Source organism: Gossypium arboreum, chromosome 9 (genome assembly GCF_025698485.1).
Source record: "Gossypium arboreum isolate Shixiya-1 chromosome 9, ASM2569848v2, whole genome shotgun sequence".
NCBI lineage: Eukaryota > Viridiplantae > Streptophyta > Magnoliopsida > Malvales > Malvaceae > Gossypium > Gossypium arboreum.
Genome location: NC_069078.1, coordinates 2,127,100 through 2,150,416, shown reverse-complemented (window position 1 = coordinate 2,150,416; position 23,317 = coordinate 2,127,100). Strand labels below are relative to the sequence as shown.

The following is a 23,317-nucleotide window of genomic DNA, read 5'->3' as shown; positions in this document are numbered from 1 at the left end:
TTTTTGTTTGTTTATATTCTTTAAATAGAATAATTTCTCAATCCACATAATATATTTTATATAATTATATACAATTGTTGATTGTAAATATATATATACTAATTTTGTTCATTGTTTATTACATATCTAGAAGAAAAACTTAAACAACAATAAATAATAAAAAATTCATTACTTATCAGATGCCTTTTGGCATTATTTCGAGACCAACATCCTACACATGACAGATGAACTTTTTTTCATACCAATCTCAATTCTCAAACCTGATGGTATGGGAACTCCAAACAAAATCCCATTTCCATTCATTGTTCTATGTTTCAATAGGGAGTAAAAGAAAATCTTCACAATATGGAACCTGATGAAAAAAAAGGCATAGAAACCTATGCGCTTGATATCTTGAACCCCAAGATACCATGAATGCCTTGTTCTGAAAGTTAGATTATATTTTGCTCCCTCTATTAAATGTTAGCATAAGGTACACGTAGCACGTCATATATAACTGTCTGTTTGTTCTGTTAATCATATCAATTTTTAATAAACAAGACCAATTTGCTCTTTGATTTAACTTAAGAAACTAATTTGTTTTTTTTTTTTTTTTAGTAACGGAAGTAAAATACAATTTGAATCCTAGTACAAAAGATTACATGTTAATTTTACCAAAATTTTGGACTCGGTTAGCAACACTAAAGCCCCACTCTTAAAATCATTCCCAGCCAGACATGAATTGAGCCCATAAAAATCCTCATTGTGCATAACACTTATTTGTTTCATCAACTAAACAAAACATAGACCTTAACAACATTCATTCTGGTTTCCAAAAACTTTTAACTTATCTACAAATTAGAAAAATAAAAGATTGATTCAAACTTGCAAGTGATTATATTTACACCATCTACGAAACATTTTAGATCAAAATTGATTTACTAGATTGTAAGATGAGATCAACAAATAAGGTAGCAGTGCATAAATCTGCAGAAAAGCCCTTACCAACCATTTCCGTGAGAAGTTGTGTTGCCTTTGAGGTATAGCCGTCTCGAAGAAACCCTTGGACCATTACATTATAACAGCAGCTATCCGGCAAACAATCATTATCTCCCATGCTCCTAAACAACCGGTATGCTTCATTTAGTAATCCCTTTTTACAAGATCCATTGATCATTATAGCATATGTGTAAACACTCGGTTTTAAACCATTAACCAAGAGTTCATGAAATAATTCCTTCGCAACTTCGATATGCCCAACTTTGTACAAACCATCAATTAGTATATTGTAAGATACAATATCTAGTTTCAACCCGTTACTTCGCATTGCTTGAAAAAAATTCAATGCCTCTTTGGGTTTACCATTTTTGCAAAAACCATCCAATAAAATCGAACAAGTCACTAAGTCCAGAACTTGTCCAGAAGCAAGCATTGTTCTCAAAAGTTCACACGCAGTTGAAACTCTTCCTAATTGACACATACCTTGCATAAGAGTGCTGTATGTGACAGTATTCGGGATTGGTCCTGTTCGAGATATTTCACGAAAGAGTTCCATTGCTTCGTCTAACATTTTAGCTTTACAATATCCGTTGATCATGATGTTGTAACTATGTATATCAGGTACACAACCCTTCTTAATCATCAACTGAAATACTCTTCTAGCTTTATCCATTTTGTTTCTTAAGCAATAACCGTTTATTAACGCACTATACATAACAACATCAGGTTCAATGCCAAGCTTTCTCATTGTATCAACAGTATTTACAGCTTGGAAAATCGTCCCCTCCTTGCCATAAGTATCAACCAATATACTATACGTAACAACATTAGGCTCAATGCCTTGATTTCTCATTGTGTCAACGGTATTTAAAGCTTTAGAAACAATCCCAGCCTTACAATACGCATCAACCAATATATTATACGTGACAACATCAGGTTCAATATTGTGCTTTATCATTGTACCAACAATACCTTCAGCTTCAGAAATCATCATCTCCTTACAAAGTGCATCGATCAATATGTTATACATGATAACATCAAGTGAAATATTGTCATCCACAATTTCATTCAAAAACCTCGTTGCCTCCTTCAACTGGCCCGAAATACAGATTCCATGAATTAAGCAACTATAAATAACGATATCCGGTCTAATACCCTTAACTTTCATTTCGGAGAAAAGATCGAGAGCCTCCTTCAACAACTTGTTCTTACAAAGACAATCAATAACAGTACTATACGCTACAATATTCGGTTCAAAACCTTTTTCTTCCATCATCCTTAGAAGTCGAACTGCTTTATTAGCATTCCTAATCTTACACAATCCCTTGAGTATAGTATTGTAAGAAACTAAATCGGGTTTATAACATTTTTCAGTCATTTCATCAAACAAACTCACAGCTTGAGAAATCTTCATTTGTTTACAAAGTCCATTAATCAAAGTAGAAAAAGTTACCACATCAGGTTCAACATTTAACTTCAACATTTTCCCCAGCACAGATAACCCTAATTCAACTTGACCTAATTGACAAAAGCAATTTATCAAGATGCTCAATGAATAAACGTTATGGGGAACTCCTAATAATTCCATTTGGCTACACATAGGAACAACAATGGCATAACGTTTTGATCTAACAATGGATGCTAATAATTTAGTGAATTCCACAATTGAGGGCTTTGGGTACTTCACAACCATCATATTAAACTTAGTCAAAGCATCATCAACATTTCCCCTTGAAGACGTTGACTTTTTTCTTAAAGCTTGAATGTGGGTAACAATGGTGTTTAAAGAAGAAGAAAAAGGAGAAAGATTACTTCGAACATTAACAATTGAACGAAGAAACAATGAAGAATAAAGCTTACCCATATCTTGAAATTAAGCAAAATGGAAGAAAAAGAGATGAGCTTGAAAGGAAACCACCATTAACAGCGCACAAATCCCAGTGATAAATTGCTCTGTTTCGGTTGGCTAAGGGAGAGAGGTTTTGATAGGGTTTACATTTATTGATTATATTTTCAAACAGTAATTCGAACGTGAGAATTGAAAATTTCATGATCCAAGTCCCTGTACCCTTCACATTTTTACAAATTAATCCTCAATCGAATTTCATTAAATTGGGTTATATGATATTTTTAAAATAAAAAATTTAAAGCAATGCGAAAGCCATGAAAAAAATGAGTTTCTGGGGTTTTTATTAAAATAATATGAAATTTAAAATTAATTTAAAAAATTATATACATTATAAATTATTTACAAAATGGTATGAAAAGTCATAACATCAAAAACCAATTAATCATTATCAAATAATTATTGAAATAATAAAATAAAATAAAAAGGTAGTATTGCACAAAAAACACGCGACACCTTTCAATTCACAAGGGTAGGAGGGAAGTAACTATTGTGTTTCGGGATATTTATTATTAGATCCCTTAATTTTAAATTTTATTTTAATTCCAACCTTAATTCGTAGTTTTAATATTTTTATTTAGTTCTAACTTTTAATTTTTTTAATTTAATTTACATTTTAAATGATTTTTTTAAATTATCAATGCATTTGTATGTATGTGGTCAAGATTCAATTTATCCTGTAATAATTTTAGTTGTCACTATTTACATGTCTCCCTCTAGAATTGTTCATAGGTTGGGTTGAGTCCCGCCCAAAAAGTAAGAGGGTTTGAGTAAAAATATAAACCTAAAAAATAGGCTTAGACAAAAAAATAAGATCCATTTTCTAGACGGGTCGAGCCTCAATAAGCTTTTTTGACTTAAGTTTGGCCTGAATTTGCAAAAAATAAAATAAAATTTGCTGCTATTTTTTACTGTTTTACCACTATTCTTCATTGTTTTTCTATCATTTTGCTATTATATTGCTATTATTTTGTTGTTATTACTTGGAGATATTTGCTTACTAAGTTGTACTTATCTTAGTGTTATTTAATTTTTTTTTGTTTTTTCATTTGTTGATAAACATTTTAATTTAATGTTTTTAGTGTATTTGATATATTATATTTTTAAATTTATTTTATATAAAAATAATAATATAAAAATTTTAATATGGGCAGTCGGCCTCAGTTTTAACATTTTATTCAGAAATGAGCTTAGACTAAATTTTAGACCAATTTTTGTGAGTCGGGCCGAGCCTAAAAACGGGCCTAAGTTTTTACTTGGCCCGACCGAACCCGATTCAAACCATGGAAAACTCTACTTCCTCCGACCCTTGTGAATTGAAAAGTTTGCACGATGTTATTTGTGTGATACTCATCTTTTATTTTATTATTTTAATAATTATTTAAGGTAGTATTGCCCATGGTGTATGCTACATCCAAGATTATTATAGCTATGATACCATTTTAGTAAATAATTTATATTATATATCATTCTTTTAATTAATTTTATTTTTCATATTATTTTAATTAAAAAATCCATATTATTCTTTTACATTGTCAAAGAATTTTACAATGATGGACTCAAAATTTAAAATCTTATAACCCCAAGTTCAAAATCGAAAAATTTAAAACCCTGAATACATCATTTTATTTGTTTATATGATCTTCCATGTGTGTAATATTAGTCATGTGAACAAAATTTTTATTTAAAATGTCACATAATTTAGTTTAACAAAAAATTTATACTTGACGATGTTATCTATCAAACTTTATTTATTTTTTAAATAAAATAAGCTTTAATTATTAAATCAAAAGAATTGAGAGATTAAATTCCTTGGATAAAAAGTGAAGGACTAAATTTTAAATGCATGAAGAGCATAGAGAATAAGAAAATGACTAAATTGTAAAGCTTAATCAAGCTAGCCCAAAGATTAATTTGATCAATTGGTAAAGTTTTGATGAGATGTCGTTATTGAGAATTAAATGATTTAGGTGTTAAATTTATGGAAATTAAACTTAATTTAAGAAAAGGACTAAATTGTAAAGCTTAATTGTTAGTTTCGTACATTAATGACCTAATTGAATAAAATGTAAAACTATATTGGAAATTTAGTATAAATATAAATTAGGGTGTCCCTAATGAGTAAATGTGAAATCGGATTTTAATCTAAAGGTCTAGATTGAAAGTTATGTTTGTCCTAATTTTAAGGACTAAATTGAATAAATCACAAAGTTTTTATGAATTGATAATTGAATGTGAATTGGTTTGAAATTAATAATGTTGTATGTTTTGTGGCAATTCATAGCTAGTGTAGAATCTGAATCCTTTGAGAGGGAAAGGAAAGTCGAAAGTCATCGACAAGTAGCTCAGAATTCCACTTTGTATTTCTATGACTCAAGACCAATTTAATTATTGCATATTCATGTTATTTTACATCATATACTATTGAGGTGAGTCATTATTGGATTACTGAATTGAATTGATACAATTTAGATTGAATATCGAGATAAAGACTAAATTGAATAGAATAAAATAGAAGTTGTATGAATTTATTGATGTGTGATAATTGGTATGAAATTGAGTTGATTTATGCTGCTTGTATGATGATTCGATAAATTGATGGGTTATTTGGACATGATTAAATATTATTTGAATGGTGTTTATAATAAATTGGAAAATTAGTTACCCATTATCTATTCGGAGCGAGTAGGATATAGTTGACATGCCATAGAGTCAAATTATTGATTGGAAACCATCATTACCGAGCAACCCAAGGTGAAAAATTATCATATTGAGATAGCAATCATTGCTAGGCAATCCAAGGTGGTATTATGTATATGTTTCGCGTCATCGTTGCCGGACAACCTAGGGTGACAGATCCGTCTATCCATTCTTAGTCCATGTCTGATTAATAAGGTTATAAACATACAAATCGAATAAATGGTATATGACATGGAATTGCAATGGAATATACAATAGAATGCGAAAAGAATCAAAATTGAGCCTTAAAGGCCGAATAAGTATGACATGGAATATACATTGTTTTGATAGTTGTTGGCGTGGATTTGCATAAGAAATGCCTATGAATTGGAGTTGAAATGAGTAAATGCATATTGTTTTTAACTTGTATTTCATTACCTTGAATCATAGATTTACCAATGAGCTATTTGCTCAACGTACGATTTATTTTTCTCCATGCACAGGTAAAGTAGATCTTGGTAGTTCGAGCAGTTGATTCAGTAACTAGCAATCGATGCTCAACTTAGAAAATTTTGTATAAATCCAAATTTTATCCTAAGTTTGGCATGTACCTAAGTGGAATCAATTTTGGTTTGCTTTTAAGTTCATACATCCTTTAGAGGTAGGGCTTAAAGGAGTAAATTTGGTTAAATAATTGTCACATGTTTATAAATTTTGTGTACATATGATTTAAATGATATGAAAGGCTATAAATGCTAATGAAATTAGTGAATTTAGGTATGAATGTATAAGTTTTAAATAAATTGCCCTAAATGGTTGGCTTATAGGTGATGATGCATTAGTGTAATGTTGGTATTAGAGTGCATGAGCTAATGCTGCGGAATGACATATATTGGTTGGATATGAATTGCTTATGTTTGGTAGTTGATTTGAAAAGTTACAAGTTGATATTCATTTAGAATTTACAGAAACAGTATGTAACATCCCAACATCAAACGAGTATCGTCACGATGAGATCAGAGCCTCAGGCTACGGTGCGATGTTGAATTTGGTCACTTGGACGAGGCTAAAATAGGATGTCATATCGCAATGAGGAACTTCTTACGTCGTGACGTCAAGTTGAAGTTTTTTCAACATTACAATTTAATCCTAATTCAACCTCGAGTTAGCATTAGAGCTTTTGTAAGCTCGTATAAAAATAAAAAATGATTATATGTCATATCATGTGCTTATATTATTTGTATTTTTATGTTAATTGGTATTAATTAAATATAATTTTATTGTAGTTGCTTTGGCAACGAGTGTGACATATTGTATCTCGAATCCGACAATCAGGTCAGGTATAGGGTATTACATTTTGCATATTTTTATTTAAAAAATGAAAATACTAAAATACCCTCAAATAATATAACTTATTTTAAATGCAAAAGGATATCAAAGTAAATTTCATAATCAAATTGATGTCTAATTGATTTATGATGCAATAATGTAGATAAATCACTCATCACAATATTAATAACTAGTTGGAAAATTAGGTACCATTTTAACAAAAACAATAATAAAAATAAAAATATAATTAAAAAATATAAAAAATTGAAAATACATTACCAAAATTAACCCATTATAGCACTTTAAAAAAAAAACCCTACTAGCAAAAATGGGCCCAAATTACGCTAAACTATAACCCTATTATTGCCCAAGCCAAAATGGCTCCATTGTAATTTTCTAATTAACGAAGGGTATTTCAATATCCACATGATCTGATCTTCTCAATTCATAACGGTTTTAAAGCCCTTAATCCAACGGTCAATAAATAAAACCCAACATTTTTAAGCAAGTAATCCTACGGCTCACGGACAACACAAAACTAGCCGTTAGAGCGTCCCAAAAGGCCAAAACCCTCTTAACGTTCCTTTTTTCTTTTCCATTTTTCTTTGATTTCTTGGTTCCTTCTCATTCAATTCTTTCCATCAAAGACTCCAAATTTTCTCTCACTTTCTCGGAATTCTCCATTTTCCCAATCATTCATAAACCAAAACCCAGATTTTATTTTCCAATTTATTGAAAGATTTCTTTTTTTTTCTTTTCAATGGAGGTTGCTAAGATTTCAAAACAGAGGACTCCTGTGAAAGACCCAGAAAGTTGTTCTCGATCAAAAACCCAAAAGATTTCTAAACTTTCCGAGAATTCAGATCCCAACATCTCTAATACAAGTTCTCCATTAACGAAATCTTCAAAATCCCAGAAATGTTCTTCTAAGAACCCAGTTGTATTATATTCACCAAGAAACAAGCTCAGGGAAAGAAAGTTCGTGGTAGCCAAGAAGAAGAAAGAAAGGTCCGATTCGAATCCAACGGCCGTGATAGATTGCAAATGTAAAGACAACAACTTTGGTGGGAATTCAAAGAAGTGTTTGTGTGTTGCTTATGAGAATCTAAGAGCATCCCAAGAAGAGTTCATTAAGAAAAAAACTGAAACTGAAGCAGAGACACAAGAAGAGGCTGATCTGATTGAGAATCTTAGAGAAGGGTATGGATCAGATGATAATCAAGAGATTGATGATGAAATCGAGATCTCAAGCCAAGCAGGTAGTTCTACAATCAAGAGAAGGAGGGATAAGTTGATGGAAGAAGCAAGGAATAGTGTACCTGATTCTGGGAAAGTTATGCATTTGGTTAAGGCCTTTGAAAAGCTTCTTTCGATACCTAAAAAAGAAGAACCAGAGAAGGAAGACGATGAGGAAGAGAAGCCAAAAGAAGATCAAAAGACGAAGCCAATGAAGTGGGGATTACCTGGATTAGAGCCACCAAAGGTGACTACTGAGACTAGGGATTCGTTCCTTCCATCGGAGTTTGTTTTGACTGCTGAGAGCCTTGGTTTGGATCGGCGTTTCTCGGTTTCTTCTTCGTGGGATAGCCAAAGAAGGTTAGGCACACCAACTGTTTGATTAGTTACCCCACTACAGTACATATATATTTGCTTTTTGTACTAATGTTCCTGTGTTTATCTGCAGTGCTTCAAGCAGGGAGTCTAATGGGGGTGGAAGAGACCGAAGAAATGTAAGTAACCAATCACTTTCTGCTAATTTATTGAATGTTAAATGAGGCTTTTGCATTGTTAAGCTTTGGTCTAATATCTTATAGCTACTTGTTTTATTAAGTAATCTCTCAGGCTAGCTATTTTCATAGTTCTCCTATAGATATTATGTCTTTTCTTTTAATTTATATGTGGATTTTAGAGCTCTGAATCTACTGGGAGAATTGGTTGGAGGAGATGGAAAAAGCAGCTCAAACCTACTTCTCAGAAGCCATTCAAGCTAAGAACTGAGGTACATCTTTTGACTTAAAGTCTCAGTTATTGGACCTGAGTGTGTAGGGAAGAAGCCAGAAGTTTATCTTTGGGGGGGGGGAATAAATTATAAAATTTTGAATCTTTCTTTGTATATGCTTGTTATTTTAGAATTTTAAAGGGATTAAACTGAAAAGTTTTCATTTTGGGGGCCAAGGCCCCTGCCTGCCCCCTTGGCGCCGATTCTGTGAGGGTGCAATTGGTTGGTTCAATTAAAAATAATTGAAAAAAGACGATTGGTATCCGACGACCAACGTAATATCATGACTGAATTAGACGAACCTACCTAGTTAGACTTGGACCACATATGTTATTTATTTTGCTGTATTCTTTTTTTATAAGCTTTTCAATTACTGGTTATTATTTATTACAGCAAAGAGGAAAAATGAAGGAAGAAGAATTCGTGAAAAAGATCCAAGAAATGATGGTGGAAGAAGAGAAGCAACGGATCCCCATTGCTCAAGGCCTCCCATGGACAACTGATGAACCGGAGGTAGTAAGCCACAAAGAGACATTTAATCATTTAAATGAACTGTAAAGTATACTTTATCATCTATTTAACTGTCTTGTTAATGCAGGTTCCCATCAAACCTCCTGTTAAAGAGAACACAATACCAGTAGACCTGAGACTACACAGTGATGTGCGAGCAGTGGAGCGTGCTGAGTTTGATCATCAGGTTCATTTTAATACGTTGGTGTTTCGTATTTTGAAGTACTTTAATGTGTATTTGGTTGGTAGTACATATAGATTTAGGTTTGAGGCACTAAAATGTAGAACCTAATTCATGTTTTTGTGCTATGTTGTCCCAATTTTTCTTCCCTTGGAAGTGCTTATGTCCGACACATAATCAAATAAAGGTAGTCTACTTGAGATGTGACCCACCAAAAAAGACCTATGTATATGCATACATACGTTGGTGTTCATTGGTATTCTTGAAGTGTTTTATTGTGTATCAAACATATAGACTGGTAGTACACATAGATTTAGGTTTGAGGCATTAAAGGAACCTTGCTCATGTTTTTGTGCTAGACTGCTCAAATTTCGTTTATATTTTTTGAAGTACTTATGTTCATATGTTTATTTATATATATTGGTGTTAATTGGTATTTTGAAGTGCTTTCATATGGATTTGATTGGTAGTACATATAGGTTGAGGTTCAAGGCATTAAAATGTGGAACTTTAATCATGTTTTTTGCGCTATGTTGCTCCAACTTTTCATCTTTCTTAAATCATTATGTTTGATGCATATTTGGATAAGAGTATCGGTATTGGATGTGACGCTCCAAAGACTCTTCAAATACATTAAAAATTTTAACATAGTTTTTACGTGTGTGTCACAGGTAGCTGAGAAGATGAGTCTAATAGAGCAATATAAAATGGAAAGGATGAGACAGCAAAAGGTAAAAAGATGAGAAAAATGCATATGATATAAAGTTGTTTGCTTGTTTCAGGCTCTATCTAAATTAGTGTTTTGCCCTTTGTAGATGGAAGAAGAAGAAGAGATAAAGAAGCTGAGAAAAGAGCTCATTCCAAAAGCACAGCCTATGCCCTACTTTGACAGGCCATTTGTTCCCAAAAGGTAAAGATTTTTTGCGGTTAAAGTACCTAGGAGGTCCCTATATTATAAAAACAGATCAAATTAGTCCCTCAATTATTAAATGGATCAATTTAGCCCCTATACTATTAAAAAGAGTCAAATAAATCTAAATCGTAACAGAAGTAACATTTACCATATAAAAGAAGACTTGAAACTTATTTTTTTTCAATTGCAGTTCAATTTTAAACAAAAGATTTTATTTATAGAACCATATAAACTTTAAAAGTATTAACTCTGTTAAACAGTAAATGATGTTCTTTTAACAATAATGTTAACTCTGTTCTAGTTAAATTGTTGAGGCCACTATAATAGAGAGACCTCTCAGATACATTCACCGAATTTTTTTGCCTTTGGTTTTTAGCTTCAAACTTCTTAGAACATCATTTGAATGCTTACTGATCTATGTCACTCTAGTTCTTCATTTTGCTTTTTTTTTATGGTAATGTGTGTGGTTTTTATGTTTTTAAGGTCAACAAAGAATCCAACAATACCAAAGGAGCCAAAGTTCCACATTTCACAACATAAGAAGATAAAATGCTGCATATCATGGAGTGACATGAGTTCATACACTTTCCAAGGCAATGAAGTGAGAGATATATAGGTTTTCCCTCTCTGAAGGAAGATTTGATTCTTTTGTACATGAGAGCAACTAATTTAGTTGCAATTTTGTGCCCTTTTTTTCTTTCTTAAATGTGGAAAACAATGGGATCAATGAAATGATAAGTGTGCTGCTTGTTTACTTTAAATTACTCATAAATTTAAAGTGCAAAAAGCCTATCTTAATTTCAACATAAATATTGAAGTGAAAATGTTTAGCATACTATAAACCACATCTTGTTATGTATAAATTAAGAAATTGAAACTTAATCTCTAATATATTAATCGCAACTGCGAGCATAGCAGAACTTGAACTTAAATATTTTAAGATTAGAGTCTCAACTTTTGCCAACAATGTCAAAACTCATATGTATTTTGACCGAAGCAAATCTCTTTACATGTTGCAAATCTTAACTTTGTTAGTAATTGTTTTAATCCAATGAATCTACACACCTCTATAATTTAGTAAAAATCCGGTGAATTTACTCTTAATTCAGTGATGAAACCAACTTTCTATTTGTTAATTTGTCTATACATTTAAAAAAATACATAGAAAAAGACAAAAAAAAAAATAGAGAAATAGGTTGATTTTGGAGAGAGAAATAGAAAATGTCTCCTCTAAAAGGTGTTTTTGTCCAATAGTCATTTTATCCAACAGTAATTTTTTTTCCAACGGTTAATTTTTACACAGCTAATTACATTTTTACCCTCCAACGACTATTTCATTTTTCGTATAAACCCTACTTATTTTATTTTTTTTCTTCATTCAATCTTATTCTCTCAATTCTCTCTACTATTTTATTCTCAATTTTTCATTCAATTTCTCTCAATTCTTCTTGTCTTAATTTTATATTTCGTAATTTCTTTAATTTTATTTGATTTTTATAATTTTAAAAATGTCAATGTATCTTATTCGTTTGGATGACCAACCACATTTCTAGCATCCAATTATAAATAGTTAGAAAATATTATTACTATTTTTATTTTAATTGATATAATTATTAAGTTGTTAACATTATTAATTTTATATATTTTTTATGTTTATGTAATCGAATCAAGATCGAATTATCAAGATATATATACACAATTTAAGTGTAAGGGCACCGCGTGTTATTGAACAACACTTGCGAGAGAAAGGATTCTTGCACGTGTCTCATACGTTGGGGGACTAAATTAGAGCCCTCACTTATCAGTGCTTTGGTGGAAAGATGGAGACTCGAGACACACAAAGTACAATTACACTCGAGGATGTAGCATTACAACTCAATTTATCGATTGATGGGGTAGTCATTACAAGGGTAGTGGGCGTTGGCAATTGGAGCGTAATTTGTGACCAACTATTAGGCAAGGTTCCAGACAAGTTTAGTGGTAGTCGGATAAAGATGAAATGGTTAGAAGATAATTACTCATATACCGACAACTCCGTTAATGCCATTGAAAGACAACAATACATGTGAGCATTCGATTTTCTAATACTAGATAAATCTTGAAATCTAATACATTTAAGGTGGCTCCTACAACTAGTCGACTTAAAAGAAGCAAGGTGACTCAGTTGGGGATCAGTTGTGTTGGCAACATTGTACTGAGAGATGTATCGGGCAATGGAAGTATAAAAAATTAAAATTGGTAGTTGCATACTCCTTCAATAATGGGCAAGGTACTGCCTACCATTTTTACTTCCCGAGTAAACGCCCCTTATGAATTTTCACTCGTAATAAGGTAAAATTCATTTAATAATACAGTTATCATAATATTTTTTCATTATTATAATTTTAAAACAACATATTATTTAAATAGGTGGAACAATGACGCGAGTCATATGGGTATATCGGACGAGCTCGAAGATATCCTATTTATTGTTAGGTCAACAATAAGAAACTGATGTTAGTTTTTGAAAATTTCAAATATATAATATTTATGTAAGAATTTACTTAAACACTCGAGAGTTATGTTTATGACACTTGTATGCAATTATTGGTGTATCGGAGGCTTACCAAAACAAAAATTATTAATCAAGCTTGTAAGAGGGGTAAAGAGACTACATTAGTAGTCATTCAATTATTGGTATTTTTTTAATCACCTAATTATGAAAAGCTGATAAAATAGTCACTCAATTGTCAGTAAATTTTTTTGATCACCTAACTATGAAAAGTTACAAAATGGTCACCTAAAAATTCAATTTTTTTGTTTTTGGGGACTAATTGGTTAACATAAAAATAAAAACACCCAAAATCAATAGTTGGGTGACCAGAAAAAAGGAAATTGAATAGTTGAGTGACTATTTTATAACTTTTTATAGTTTGATGATCAAAAAAGAAATTTATTATAGTTGGATGACTACAAGTGTAGTTTACCCTTCTTCTTTAAACTTAAAAACGACTGCAGTATCCCTAATAAACAATCACACCCATCGTCCCTTCCTAATTCTCTCAAACCCTAAAAATTACAGAGTGGGGAAAAAGAATCATCAAACATGGCGACCAAGCAGCTGCTTTCTCTTGCTCGCCGGTCCCGCAAGCCATCATATTCTTTCACCGCCGCTAGATCATCTTCTTCGGCCGCCTCTCCACTCGCCGCCGCCGAATCTAAAGAAATCTCCCCTCCTCCACCAACCGCCATGATCTACGATCGATTAGCCCTCGCCGTTAAATCAAAGCTCCAAAAGCTCGAAAACCCAGATCCTCGTTTCCTCAAATACGGTTCCCCTCACCCAACCCTAACATCCCACACCCACATCTTATCTTCCCCCGAAACCAAAATCACAACTTTGCCCAATGGCCTTCGTGTGGCAACCGAATCTACCCTGTCTTCCCGCACAGCCACGGTTGGGGTCTGGATCGATGCAGGATCGAGATTTGAGACCGAGGAGACGAATGGGACAGCGCATTTCTTGGAACATATGATATTTAAAGGGACAGAGAAGAGGTCTGCGAGGGAACTGGAGGAAGAGATTGAGAATATGGGAGGCCATTTGAATGCTTATACTTCCAGGGAACAGACGACTTATTACGCTAAAGTTATGGACAAAGATGTCTTTAAAGCGTTGGATATATTGGCCGATATTTTGCAGAATTCGAAGTTTGAGGAACACAGAATTAGTAGGGAAAGGGATGTGATTCTAAGGGAAATGGAAGAGGTAATTAAAAATCATTGATATTTGGGGTTTCTAAGTAAGGTTTCTTTTTATAATATATGTTTTTATATTTCTAGAATGTATTGTTTTCAGGTATTATAGAAGGGAATATATTTGGGTTGTTTGTGTTTTTGCTTGCCATTAGGAGCTGAATAAGTTATGTGCTTATATATATATGATCTTTAGGAAATGTAGAGTATAATGTTAAGGAAATATAATTAGCAGGGAGAAGGATGTGATTTGCTAAAAATGGATTTTTTTTAAAATTGGTTTTGGCTTAATGTGTGTTGGGAGGTAAAAATTGTGTTTGGGCCTGTGTTTTGCCTGATTTTGGTATGGTTATTAATGTGTTTTTGAATGGTTTGTGTTTTAGTGGTTGATTTAGGATGTTGACTATTTACTTTTAGGGGCAAAGGAGGTAATTGGATTGTTAGATCAATACAAATAATTATTGGCTTCAGGGTTTTTACAGTAAAGATATTAAATTTATTTGTTTAAAATAATTTTCTTGTGTTTTTTTACTAATATATGATGGAAGTCCTTAGTTTCCAAGTAGCTGCTTTAGATGGACTATTTGGTTGAGGCTTGGCTGGATCGAGTTTCACTTTTAAAGCTGAAGCTCAATTCGAGATAAAGACCAAATTGTTTGAACTTGTTTGATTAGGCTTATTTACTTAGTAAAAAATGAGCTTAATTCAGATATTCGAATTAAGATTGAACTGTTCAAGCTCAAGCTCAAATTGAAAGTTTCCAATGCTAATTGAAAGTAAAAAAGCTCAATTAGGTTAAAAAGCTACTCAAGTCAAACATAAGATGTTTGAAATGGCTTGTATGATATTTCAAGTTGCTCAAGCTCAAATTGTCAATGATCAAGTCAAAAGTCTGTAATTCGAGTAGTTTGCAAGCACAGGTGTCTCATTTGTTTCCCCAGGTGCGCCTATTTGGTGTCAAATAAGCTTTTGTCAAGTCTCATAAAGATGTTTATTATCATTCTTTTCTTTATAGATAATGCCGAATGCACTTGTTTTGGTTCTATGTTGATTATCCATAACGAAAGCTATCTTCTGGGGAATTTTGTAGGTTGAGGGTCAAACGGAGGAGGTTATTTTTGACCATTTGCATTCAACTGCATTCCAGTACACTCCTCTTGGTAGAACTATTCTCGGACCTGCTGATAATATTAGGACGATCACCAAAGAGCATCTGCAAAACTATATTCAGACACACTATACTGCTCCTAGAATGGTATGCAAAGAACTAATCATCTTCTCTTATTGTTCATTTAACACGACATGGCTAAGCACTTTAAAGTCTAAACTAAGGAATACCTTGTTATTCTGTTGGTCTCCAAGCATATTATGTAAATACTTTGTCCAATGGTTGTTGATAGGTTCTTATAAAATTTGTGTTATTTGGTAACTACTACAGGTCATTGCTGCATCCGGTGCTGTTAAGCATGAGGAAATTGTTGACCAAGTGAAGAAGTTGTTTACCAAGTTATCGTCTGATCCAACCACTGGTTCTCAGTTAGTTATGAACGAACCAGCAACTTTTACTGGTTCTGAGGTGGGGTATCATTTCTTTCGTAAATTTTTAACTGTTTTATTCAGTAACATTCACTTTCGATGCGATATACCCTCTGAAATCAGGTTAGAATGATCAATGATGATGTTCCTCTGGCGCAATTTGCTGTTGCTTTTGAGGGAGCTTCTTGGACAGATCCAGATTCCATTGCGCTCATGGTTATGCAGGCAATGTTGGGTTCGTGGAGCAAAAATGCTGGGGGTGGAAAACACATGGGGTGAGCTTTATTCTTATGCTGAATCTTGAATCACATTTTACACTAAACTATGTTCAAGTCTCACAATGAAACTCTTACGTTGCAACAATGTTTTGATTAGCTTTCAAATCCTTTAAACAGCTCTGAGCTGGTACAAAGAGTCGGCATTAATGAAATTGCAGAAAGCATGATGGCTTTCAACACCAACTATAAAGATACTGGTCTTTTCGGTGTCTATGCTGTTGCCAAGGTGAGGTTGCTGTTTTTCTGTACTATGTTATGATCGAAACAAAAGTTTTGCTGAAAAAAAGGAGGATCAAATCCTACAAGTTTGATTGACAATTATTTAGATAAAAGATCGTAATATTACTTGATACCATCTGAATAATTTTAATTCATCTTCTCAATGCCTTAACATTACCTTTTTGCTGCATCTTCCTATGACGGTGGTTTAATCTATGTTGCTCCAACTCTTCTTTTTTCTTAAAGTAGCCAAACACTTTTTTGGATACGGGTATAAGATCTGGTCTTCCAAGGACCCACCAAATGCATGAAAAATCTTAAAAAGTTTAGCATACAAATGTTGGACACTCACCAGTAACCGATACACCTGAGTCTGAAGAACATAGGGTGTAAAAAATTTGTTTTGTTCACCAGTAGTTGGCTATTTGTATATTTTTGTTCTTTTTATTGTATTTTGGGAAATAATTTCTGTGTTATGGTTTCAGCCTGATTGTTTGGATGATTTGGCTTATGCTATTATGTACGAGACAACCAAGCTAGCCTATCGTGTTTCGGAAGCTGATGTCATTCGTGCTCGTAATCAGGTAACTACAAATGCTGCCATCTTTTATTATTGTTTGATACATGCTAACTTTGAAACTTTGTTTGATTTCGTTTATTCAAGCCAAATTCTATTTCTTAGTTTTTACTTTTATAGTATAAAAATAAATATTGTTTTTCTAAATTGTTGAAAGAATGAAAAGTTACTATTAAAAAAGTATTTCTTTTTAAAAAAATTAAAGTACTGATGAACTGATACCAGACTGAGCTTATCATCCTTTGATTAACAGACAGAGACATCTGTATTCCAAATCAATGCCTGTGCCCTATGAATAGTGAAGGTTAAATTCTGCTATTAGTCCTTGTATTTTCTGAAAGTTGTGGATTTAATCCCTATACTTTAATTTGGTCATTTTTGGTCCCTATAGTTTTCAAATCTTAAAACTTCTGTCCTTACCAAATGATAACTATTAAATTCATTAAGTTCTTTTATTTATAAAATGTTATGTGCCAAACATATTATCATAAATCTAATGTTATTTCAGCATATTTTTTCCACATATTACTCACTAAAAGTTCAATTAATGGATTAATGACTACCATTTACCTCAAGGCTGAAATTTCAAGATTCGGAAGTATAGGGACATAAAATAATTCAATTAGAGTATATGGATCAAGTCTACAAGTGTACGCGTAGTACATGACTAGTACTTTAATTTAATCAAATGAATTTAATTGCTACTGTTTTGGTTAAGACTAAAATTTCAAATTTTGAAAAGTTTAGTGACTAATATTGACCAATTTGAAAGGCATAGGGATCTAATTGATCAAACTAAAGTATAAATGCTAAATCCACAACCTTTGCGAAGTATAGGGACTACTAGCAAAGTTTAAGCAACGGTGAATGTTTTGTTTCTCCTGTAATTAACTTGCCTATCGAACTTGCCAGTTGCTTAACTACTACTGTTTATTTTTTGCAGTTAAAGTCATCCTTGATGCTTCACATAGATGGAACCAGTCCTGTAGCTGAAGACATTGGACGCCAGGTACAGTTTTTTTCCAAAACTATTAAGGGTTTTAATTCCAATGGTGCATGGAATTCAAGCAATCACATAATTTGAATCAGCACAAAAGCTGTTATCCAAATAAAGTTCTAAATGATTCAAGGACAAATCTCAATAGACTGGAAACAAAGATTTTGTTTTGCTTATACAGAATTGTATGATCTTAAATAGTTGTGGCAAAACACTTTGTGTACCTTGTTTATTACTTATTTAGAGTACTTATTTGCCTTTGGCCTCCCATCCTTGCAGCTACTTACATACGGTCGGAGAATCCCATTTGCTGAATTATTTGCTAGGATCGACGCTGTTGACCCCACCACTGTTAAACGTGTGGCAAACCGATTTATTTATGACAGGGTATGAACTGCAACTAAACCTAGCCCTTAACTACCCGTGCCACCTTACGGGTCGAGCTAATGAATATTTATGGGATGAGAAATTGAAATTCTATGAGAAAAAAATATCATAGAGGTTCTTGTACTAAGAACCAAATTGCTTTTTGCCCTCTTTAGTTAAAAAATGGTAAATTAGTTATTACACGTTAAATCAAAGAGCAAATTGGTCTTTCTGTTCAAAACTGATCCTCCTATTAAACATTCATGTGCTAGTTATTTTGTTAGCTAAGCTGGTTTTTAATAGTGCAAATGGATGAAATGTTTTTCTAGAAAAGGTCAATTTAGACTTCGAATAGAGCGCAAAATGTAATCTGACTACATGATATTGATGGTACTTTTTACCCAATTTTATGATATAATGTTTGTGTTTGGTTTATACAGGATATCGCCATTGCTGCCATGGGTCCTATCCAAGATTTGCGTGACTACAACTGGTTCAGACGCCGTACTTACTGGAACCGGTATTAGATTAATTTGCTTTTTTCTTTATCAATGGGATCACCTTCTTGGGGGGAATCGCAAGAAAAAAAGACATTTTGGCACTTTTATATACAAGCAAAGTTTCCAGGGAAACAAACACTCAAGGGTAAATTTTATATTCATTTTGTAGTCTTCATGGTTCTGTAATAAGTATGGCTGTCTTTAGTGTTTGAGCTGAGAGAATCAGAAATGGCCGTAATGTATGTTTTTCTATTTAATTTTATTTGAAGTATTCATGTCCAACACATTGAGAGGAATATGAAGGATATTTCAAATAATTTGGATATACCCCTGTTGGATGCATATGTTCATTTGCTTGCCAAGTAACATAGGTTGGAATGTTGAGCTGCATTTGTGATTGGGGGATGGCAGCACTAAATGTCATTTATTTTTGAGCAGAAAATATTGGGTGTCACCGTTGGCAGTCCAACTGCCAGTTTGCTAATTGCTACCCATCATTTATATTTTGCATTAGCTGGTTAAATTTTGCTATTGGTCCCTATACTTAGTGAGATTTGTGAATTTAATCTTTCTATTTTAATTGGTATTTTAGTTCTGTATTTTTTTATTTTTAAAATTTTAATTCTTGCCTAATTATAACTGTTAAATTTATTAATTTGATGCGTCAAACATATTAAAATTCATGGTAGTCTTTACACTTGCTAAAAATTAATGAATAGATTAATGATTATAATTTACATTGATTAATGATTATAATTTACATTGAGATTGAAATTTAAAATTTTAAAAATAACGAGATTTAAAATAATAAAATATCCATAAAATTCGTAATTATACACATTATTGGATTAGAATTTTAAATTTGGTTAACGTGAAAGAATATTAATTAAGTTTTTAAATTCTAGGAAATATAGGTTTTAATGACAGAGTTTAGCTTTTTTATTTTATGGTCCAATTTAATTAATGCCTTTAATTTATATCAGATGATGCAAATAAGGATCTTAATTTTGAACTTGATGTTTTTTTCAGTGCATAAAATGTAAAATAGATTTTTCATTTGGGTTTTATTATTGGGAATATTTTAATTTACTAAAAATGTCATAATAATGTTTTCAGGACTATAAAAGTAATCCCAAAATTACTTAATTTTAGTTTTATATGCTTAATCTTGATGTTATATTGAGTTAGGGATTATAGTTTTACATAAAATAAAATTCTATTCTTTTAATTATTAAAATAATTCATGTGTCTACAAATATCATTACAAAGCAATTTAATTTGATAATTAAAATATATTTAAAATTTTAAAATATTAAATTTAAATTAAGATAAGATCTAAATTAAAAATTCATACATAAATAAGACTCGAATTTTATATCATTTAAATGCTGAGATGGTATGTAAATTTTTCCTCATTGAACAAAAAATCTAAAATTTAGATTATGATATTGTAACTTTTCAAAGAAACAATATTTGATGGCATTTTCAGTGAATAATAATCATATTTTATTATTAAATAAAATAAAATATTAGTGAATGAGTTATAAATAAAAATATATAAAAATTATGAAAATAAATGAATAAATAAATAAACAGACGACATGTAGTTGAGGTTAGTTAAAACCACGAAACAGTGTTCATCGTAACTATCGAACTTCAAATATAAATAAATAAATAAGCAAAAATTCATTTGAAAAAAGATTCTTCTTTCACTTTAAAAGCCCTTTGCTTTTTACGCTTTTTGCTATTTTGGGGTTTCTTTTCTTTTGTTTTTCCGAAGATTTCTCTCCCCATTTCTTTAATCTCATCGCCGTCATTTCCTTTTATATATAACGCTGAAAACTAAGCCTGGGTTTTGCTTTAAACCTCCATTAAAATGGCTTCTTCAATCTCTGTTCCATGCCCTAAGATCTCTTCTTTTGTTAAACCAAAGCAAACCCAGAAGATCTCTTTTGCTCTTCCTCCTTGTTCCAAGTCTTGTTTCTCATTTGGATCTTCAATTAAGGTCCCTGCATTTTCTGGATGCCAGGTTGCTTTTTTTTTTTTCTCTTCTTTTCTTTTGGTATGTTTTGAATAGATATGGGGCTTAAGTTGATTATATGATTAATGATTGTATTTGGAGAACTTTTTTTTTTTTGAGGATTTTAGTTTGCAATAGTTCATGAATGACTTGTTTATCATTTGTATTTCAAGTACTTAAATGTGATTAATTTGTTCTTAGAACCTTATGAAACCATGGTTGAGCACCGCAAAAAGAAAATGAAGTTACTTTGTGTTTTATTTAGCAATGATGCACAGAATTGCATTAAATATAAATCCATGTATTATAGATCAATACCAAAATACTTGGGTAAAAGTACTATGGAGGTCAGTTAGATTGCATTTTGCCTGAATTTCATCTATTTGTACAATTAAAAACTAGCATGTTTGACAGAGACTGCTTTTAAAAGTATAAATAGCTGAAATCTTTAGCACAAGGATCGGTTTGCAATAACTAATTTACTTATTTTTTGAATAGAGGGGGCAAAATGCAATCAATGCAATTTGCCACATATCCGTGTCTAACATTCGTACTCGAGCTCAAGCAACATGGTTTGACAATTACTATGTTTTTAGTATTCCCCATATGAGAAATCAATTCTAGATGAATATCTAGTTTTTTCTGCTTTGGTTTTTAGTGACAGAACATTGAAGGTTTCTATCAAACATATTTGTTTTTTGAGACAATCTCGACATATATGATACATAAATGTCCTTTTTTAGCAATCGAAAAATGCCTGGATACGAGTCATCGGTTCAACATCTTGGTGATATTGTTTCTTGATCTGGCTGTGATTTGCAGTGGCATAATGAGAAGAAAACTATGGCCTTCAAAGCACGTGCAAAGCTTAACGAGGTGGGTTTTATGACCGAGAAGTTAATTGTTTTTCGTATTTAAAATGAGAGATATATATCAATGTTGTACTACTAAATAAAACTTTATGAACTTTAAGGTTGCAGCAGAGAAATCTTCGAATTCTGTACCGGTAGTTGACATGAAGTCTAAAGCTGCATTGCCAAAGGAAGATGATAAATCTACTGGCAATAAGATACCGGATGTTGCAGCAATCTCGGCTTTCATGACACAAGTATCGGACCTTGTTAAGTAAGTTGGTTCATTTACATAAAATGTGTTGTATGTGCGAAGCATCAGTTTCGTAATCGATGATGTTGGTGTTATTGTGAATAGGCTTGTTGATTCGAGAGATATTACGGAGTTGCAACTGAAGCAATCGGATTGTGAACTTATAATAAGAAAAAAGGAAGCTTTGCAGCCACCGGAACAAGCACCCCCAGTTTTCATGCCACAATACATGCCTCATCATGCAATGTTTCAAACCCCATTTCCGGCAGCAGCCCCAACAGCACCACCGGCACCTTCAAACCCAGCCCCTCCACCACTAGCACTGCCCTCAGCTGCATCCCCGGCTAAAACTAGCAGCTCATCTCATCCTCCACTCAAATGCCCCATGGCTGGAACCTTCTACCGGAGTCCGGCACCAGGTGAACTGCCATTTGTCAAGGTAATTGCTTGTAGCTGACTTATAATTTAGTCGGAAATTTTCATACAGTGATACATGGAAGAAGATTTGGATACTCATTTCAAATGGTTTTTCAGGTGGGAGATAAAGTACAGAAAGGCCAAGTAATCTGCATCATTGAGGCAATGAAACTGATGAACGAAATCGAAGTATGTTCATACTCTTTGAAAGTGTTTACACCGATCATTATGTCTATATATTCATTTCTGATTCATAATTTTTGGTTCCAAATCAGGCTGACCAATCCGGAACCATAACTGAGATACTAGCTGAGGATGGAAAATCAGTTAGTGTGGACATGGTAACCTTTCTTTTTATTTTTTCCTATTCTATATTTTCTTTTTGTTATGTCTATATATGTAGTCTGAAGCTACGGTCATATTTGGGAAATTGCAGCCTCTATTTGTGATTGTACCATGAAAGGAGCAGTTTGAAGGTTAGGTGACAAAGAAGCATTGGTGTTGGTTTAATCTGTAATTTTTAAACTAATAATTAAGGTTGTGTTTGTGGTTCTGAGAATGATTAACACTACTGTTTATGTTTTTGATATAAAGGCAGAAGAATTATTATTATTATTGTAGAGAGCTTTTATTTAGTATTAATTTTGAATGCTCATTTACACATAAAAATCTCCTTTTAAGTAGTTGTTCCATCAAAATTATGTTCATTATATTGCTACTTTTTTAATTATTATAAACTACAGTTTCAACTAATATTTTAATTCGATTTGATTTTATCTTTTAAATTGTCTCATTAACAATGGAAAAGGATTGGTATTCATTCTTTTAGTGGAAATATAAATGAATATTTTAGTTGTTCTATATTTATTTGTATGTTCTATGTTATAAATCAAGAATGTCAAAAGATCAAATATCAATTATATTATCAAATTTAAAATCAAGTTATTAAAATATCCATTCAATATTTGGATAATTAAAATAATCAAAGTTTCAGTGTAACTAAATTTAATTTTACAATAAAATAACAATAAATACACTACCTACATTTGAAAGATAAAATATACCTTCACAGG

The 23,317-nt window shown here is 32.1% G+C and overlaps 4 protein-coding genes across 4 annotated transcripts; 3 read left to right on the top strand and 1 right to left on the bottom strand.

Moving 5' to 3' along the window:
• Positions 1-721: 721 nt before the first annotated feature.
• On the bottom strand, positions 722-2,997 carry LOC108455873 (pentatricopeptide repeat-containing protein At1g63330-like). The gene has a single exon (XM_017754442.2). The coding sequence runs from the start codon at positions 2,840-2,842 to the stop codon at positions 902-904; it is 1,941 nt and encodes a 646-aa protein (XP_017609931.1). The 5' UTR covers positions 2,843-2,997; the 3' UTR covers positions 722-901.
• A 4,417-nt stretch (positions 2,998-7,414) lies between these two features.
• LOC108454876 (microtubule-destabilizing protein 60) lies at positions 7,415-11,305 on the top strand. The gene is made up of 8 exons (XM_017753479.2): positions 7,415-8,488; positions 8,577-8,622; positions 8,802-8,891; positions 9,285-9,404; positions 9,490-9,588; positions 10,254-10,313; positions 10,398-10,492; positions 10,979-11,305. The coding sequence occupies exons 1-8, from the start codon at positions 7,653-7,655 to the stop codon at positions 11,109-11,111; spliced, it is 1,479 nt and encodes a 492-aa protein (XP_017608968.1). The 5' UTR covers positions 7,415-7,652; the 3' UTR covers positions 11,112-11,305.
• Positions 11,306-13,437: 2,132 nt separating this feature from the next.
• Positions 13,438-19,028, top strand: LOC108456964 (probable mitochondrial-processing peptidase subunit beta, mitochondrial). The gene is made up of 9 exons (XM_017755738.2): positions 13,438-14,243; positions 15,321-15,485; positions 15,669-15,806; positions 15,890-16,041; positions 16,162-16,270; positions 16,749-16,847; positions 17,784-17,849; positions 18,117-18,224; positions 18,644-19,028. Exons 1-9 carry the CDS (start codon positions 13,581-13,583, stop codon positions 18,728-18,730), a joined length of 1,587 nt encoding a protein of 528 aa, XP_017611227.1. The 5' UTR covers positions 13,438-13,580; the 3' UTR covers positions 18,731-19,028.
• A 1,314-nt stretch (positions 19,029-20,342) lies between these two features.
• Positions 20,343-22,913, top strand: LOC108456727 (biotin carboxyl carrier protein of acetyl-CoA carboxylase 2, chloroplastic). The gene is made up of 7 exons (XM_017755350.2): positions 20,343-20,732; positions 21,546-21,599; positions 21,697-21,848; positions 21,933-22,266; positions 22,362-22,433; positions 22,520-22,585; positions 22,681-22,913. Exons 1-7 carry the CDS (start codon positions 20,580-20,582, stop codon positions 22,702-22,704), a joined length of 855 nt encoding a protein of 284 aa, XP_017610839.1. The 5' UTR covers positions 20,343-20,579; the 3' UTR covers positions 22,705-22,913.
• Positions 22,914-23,317: the final 404 nt, after the last annotated feature.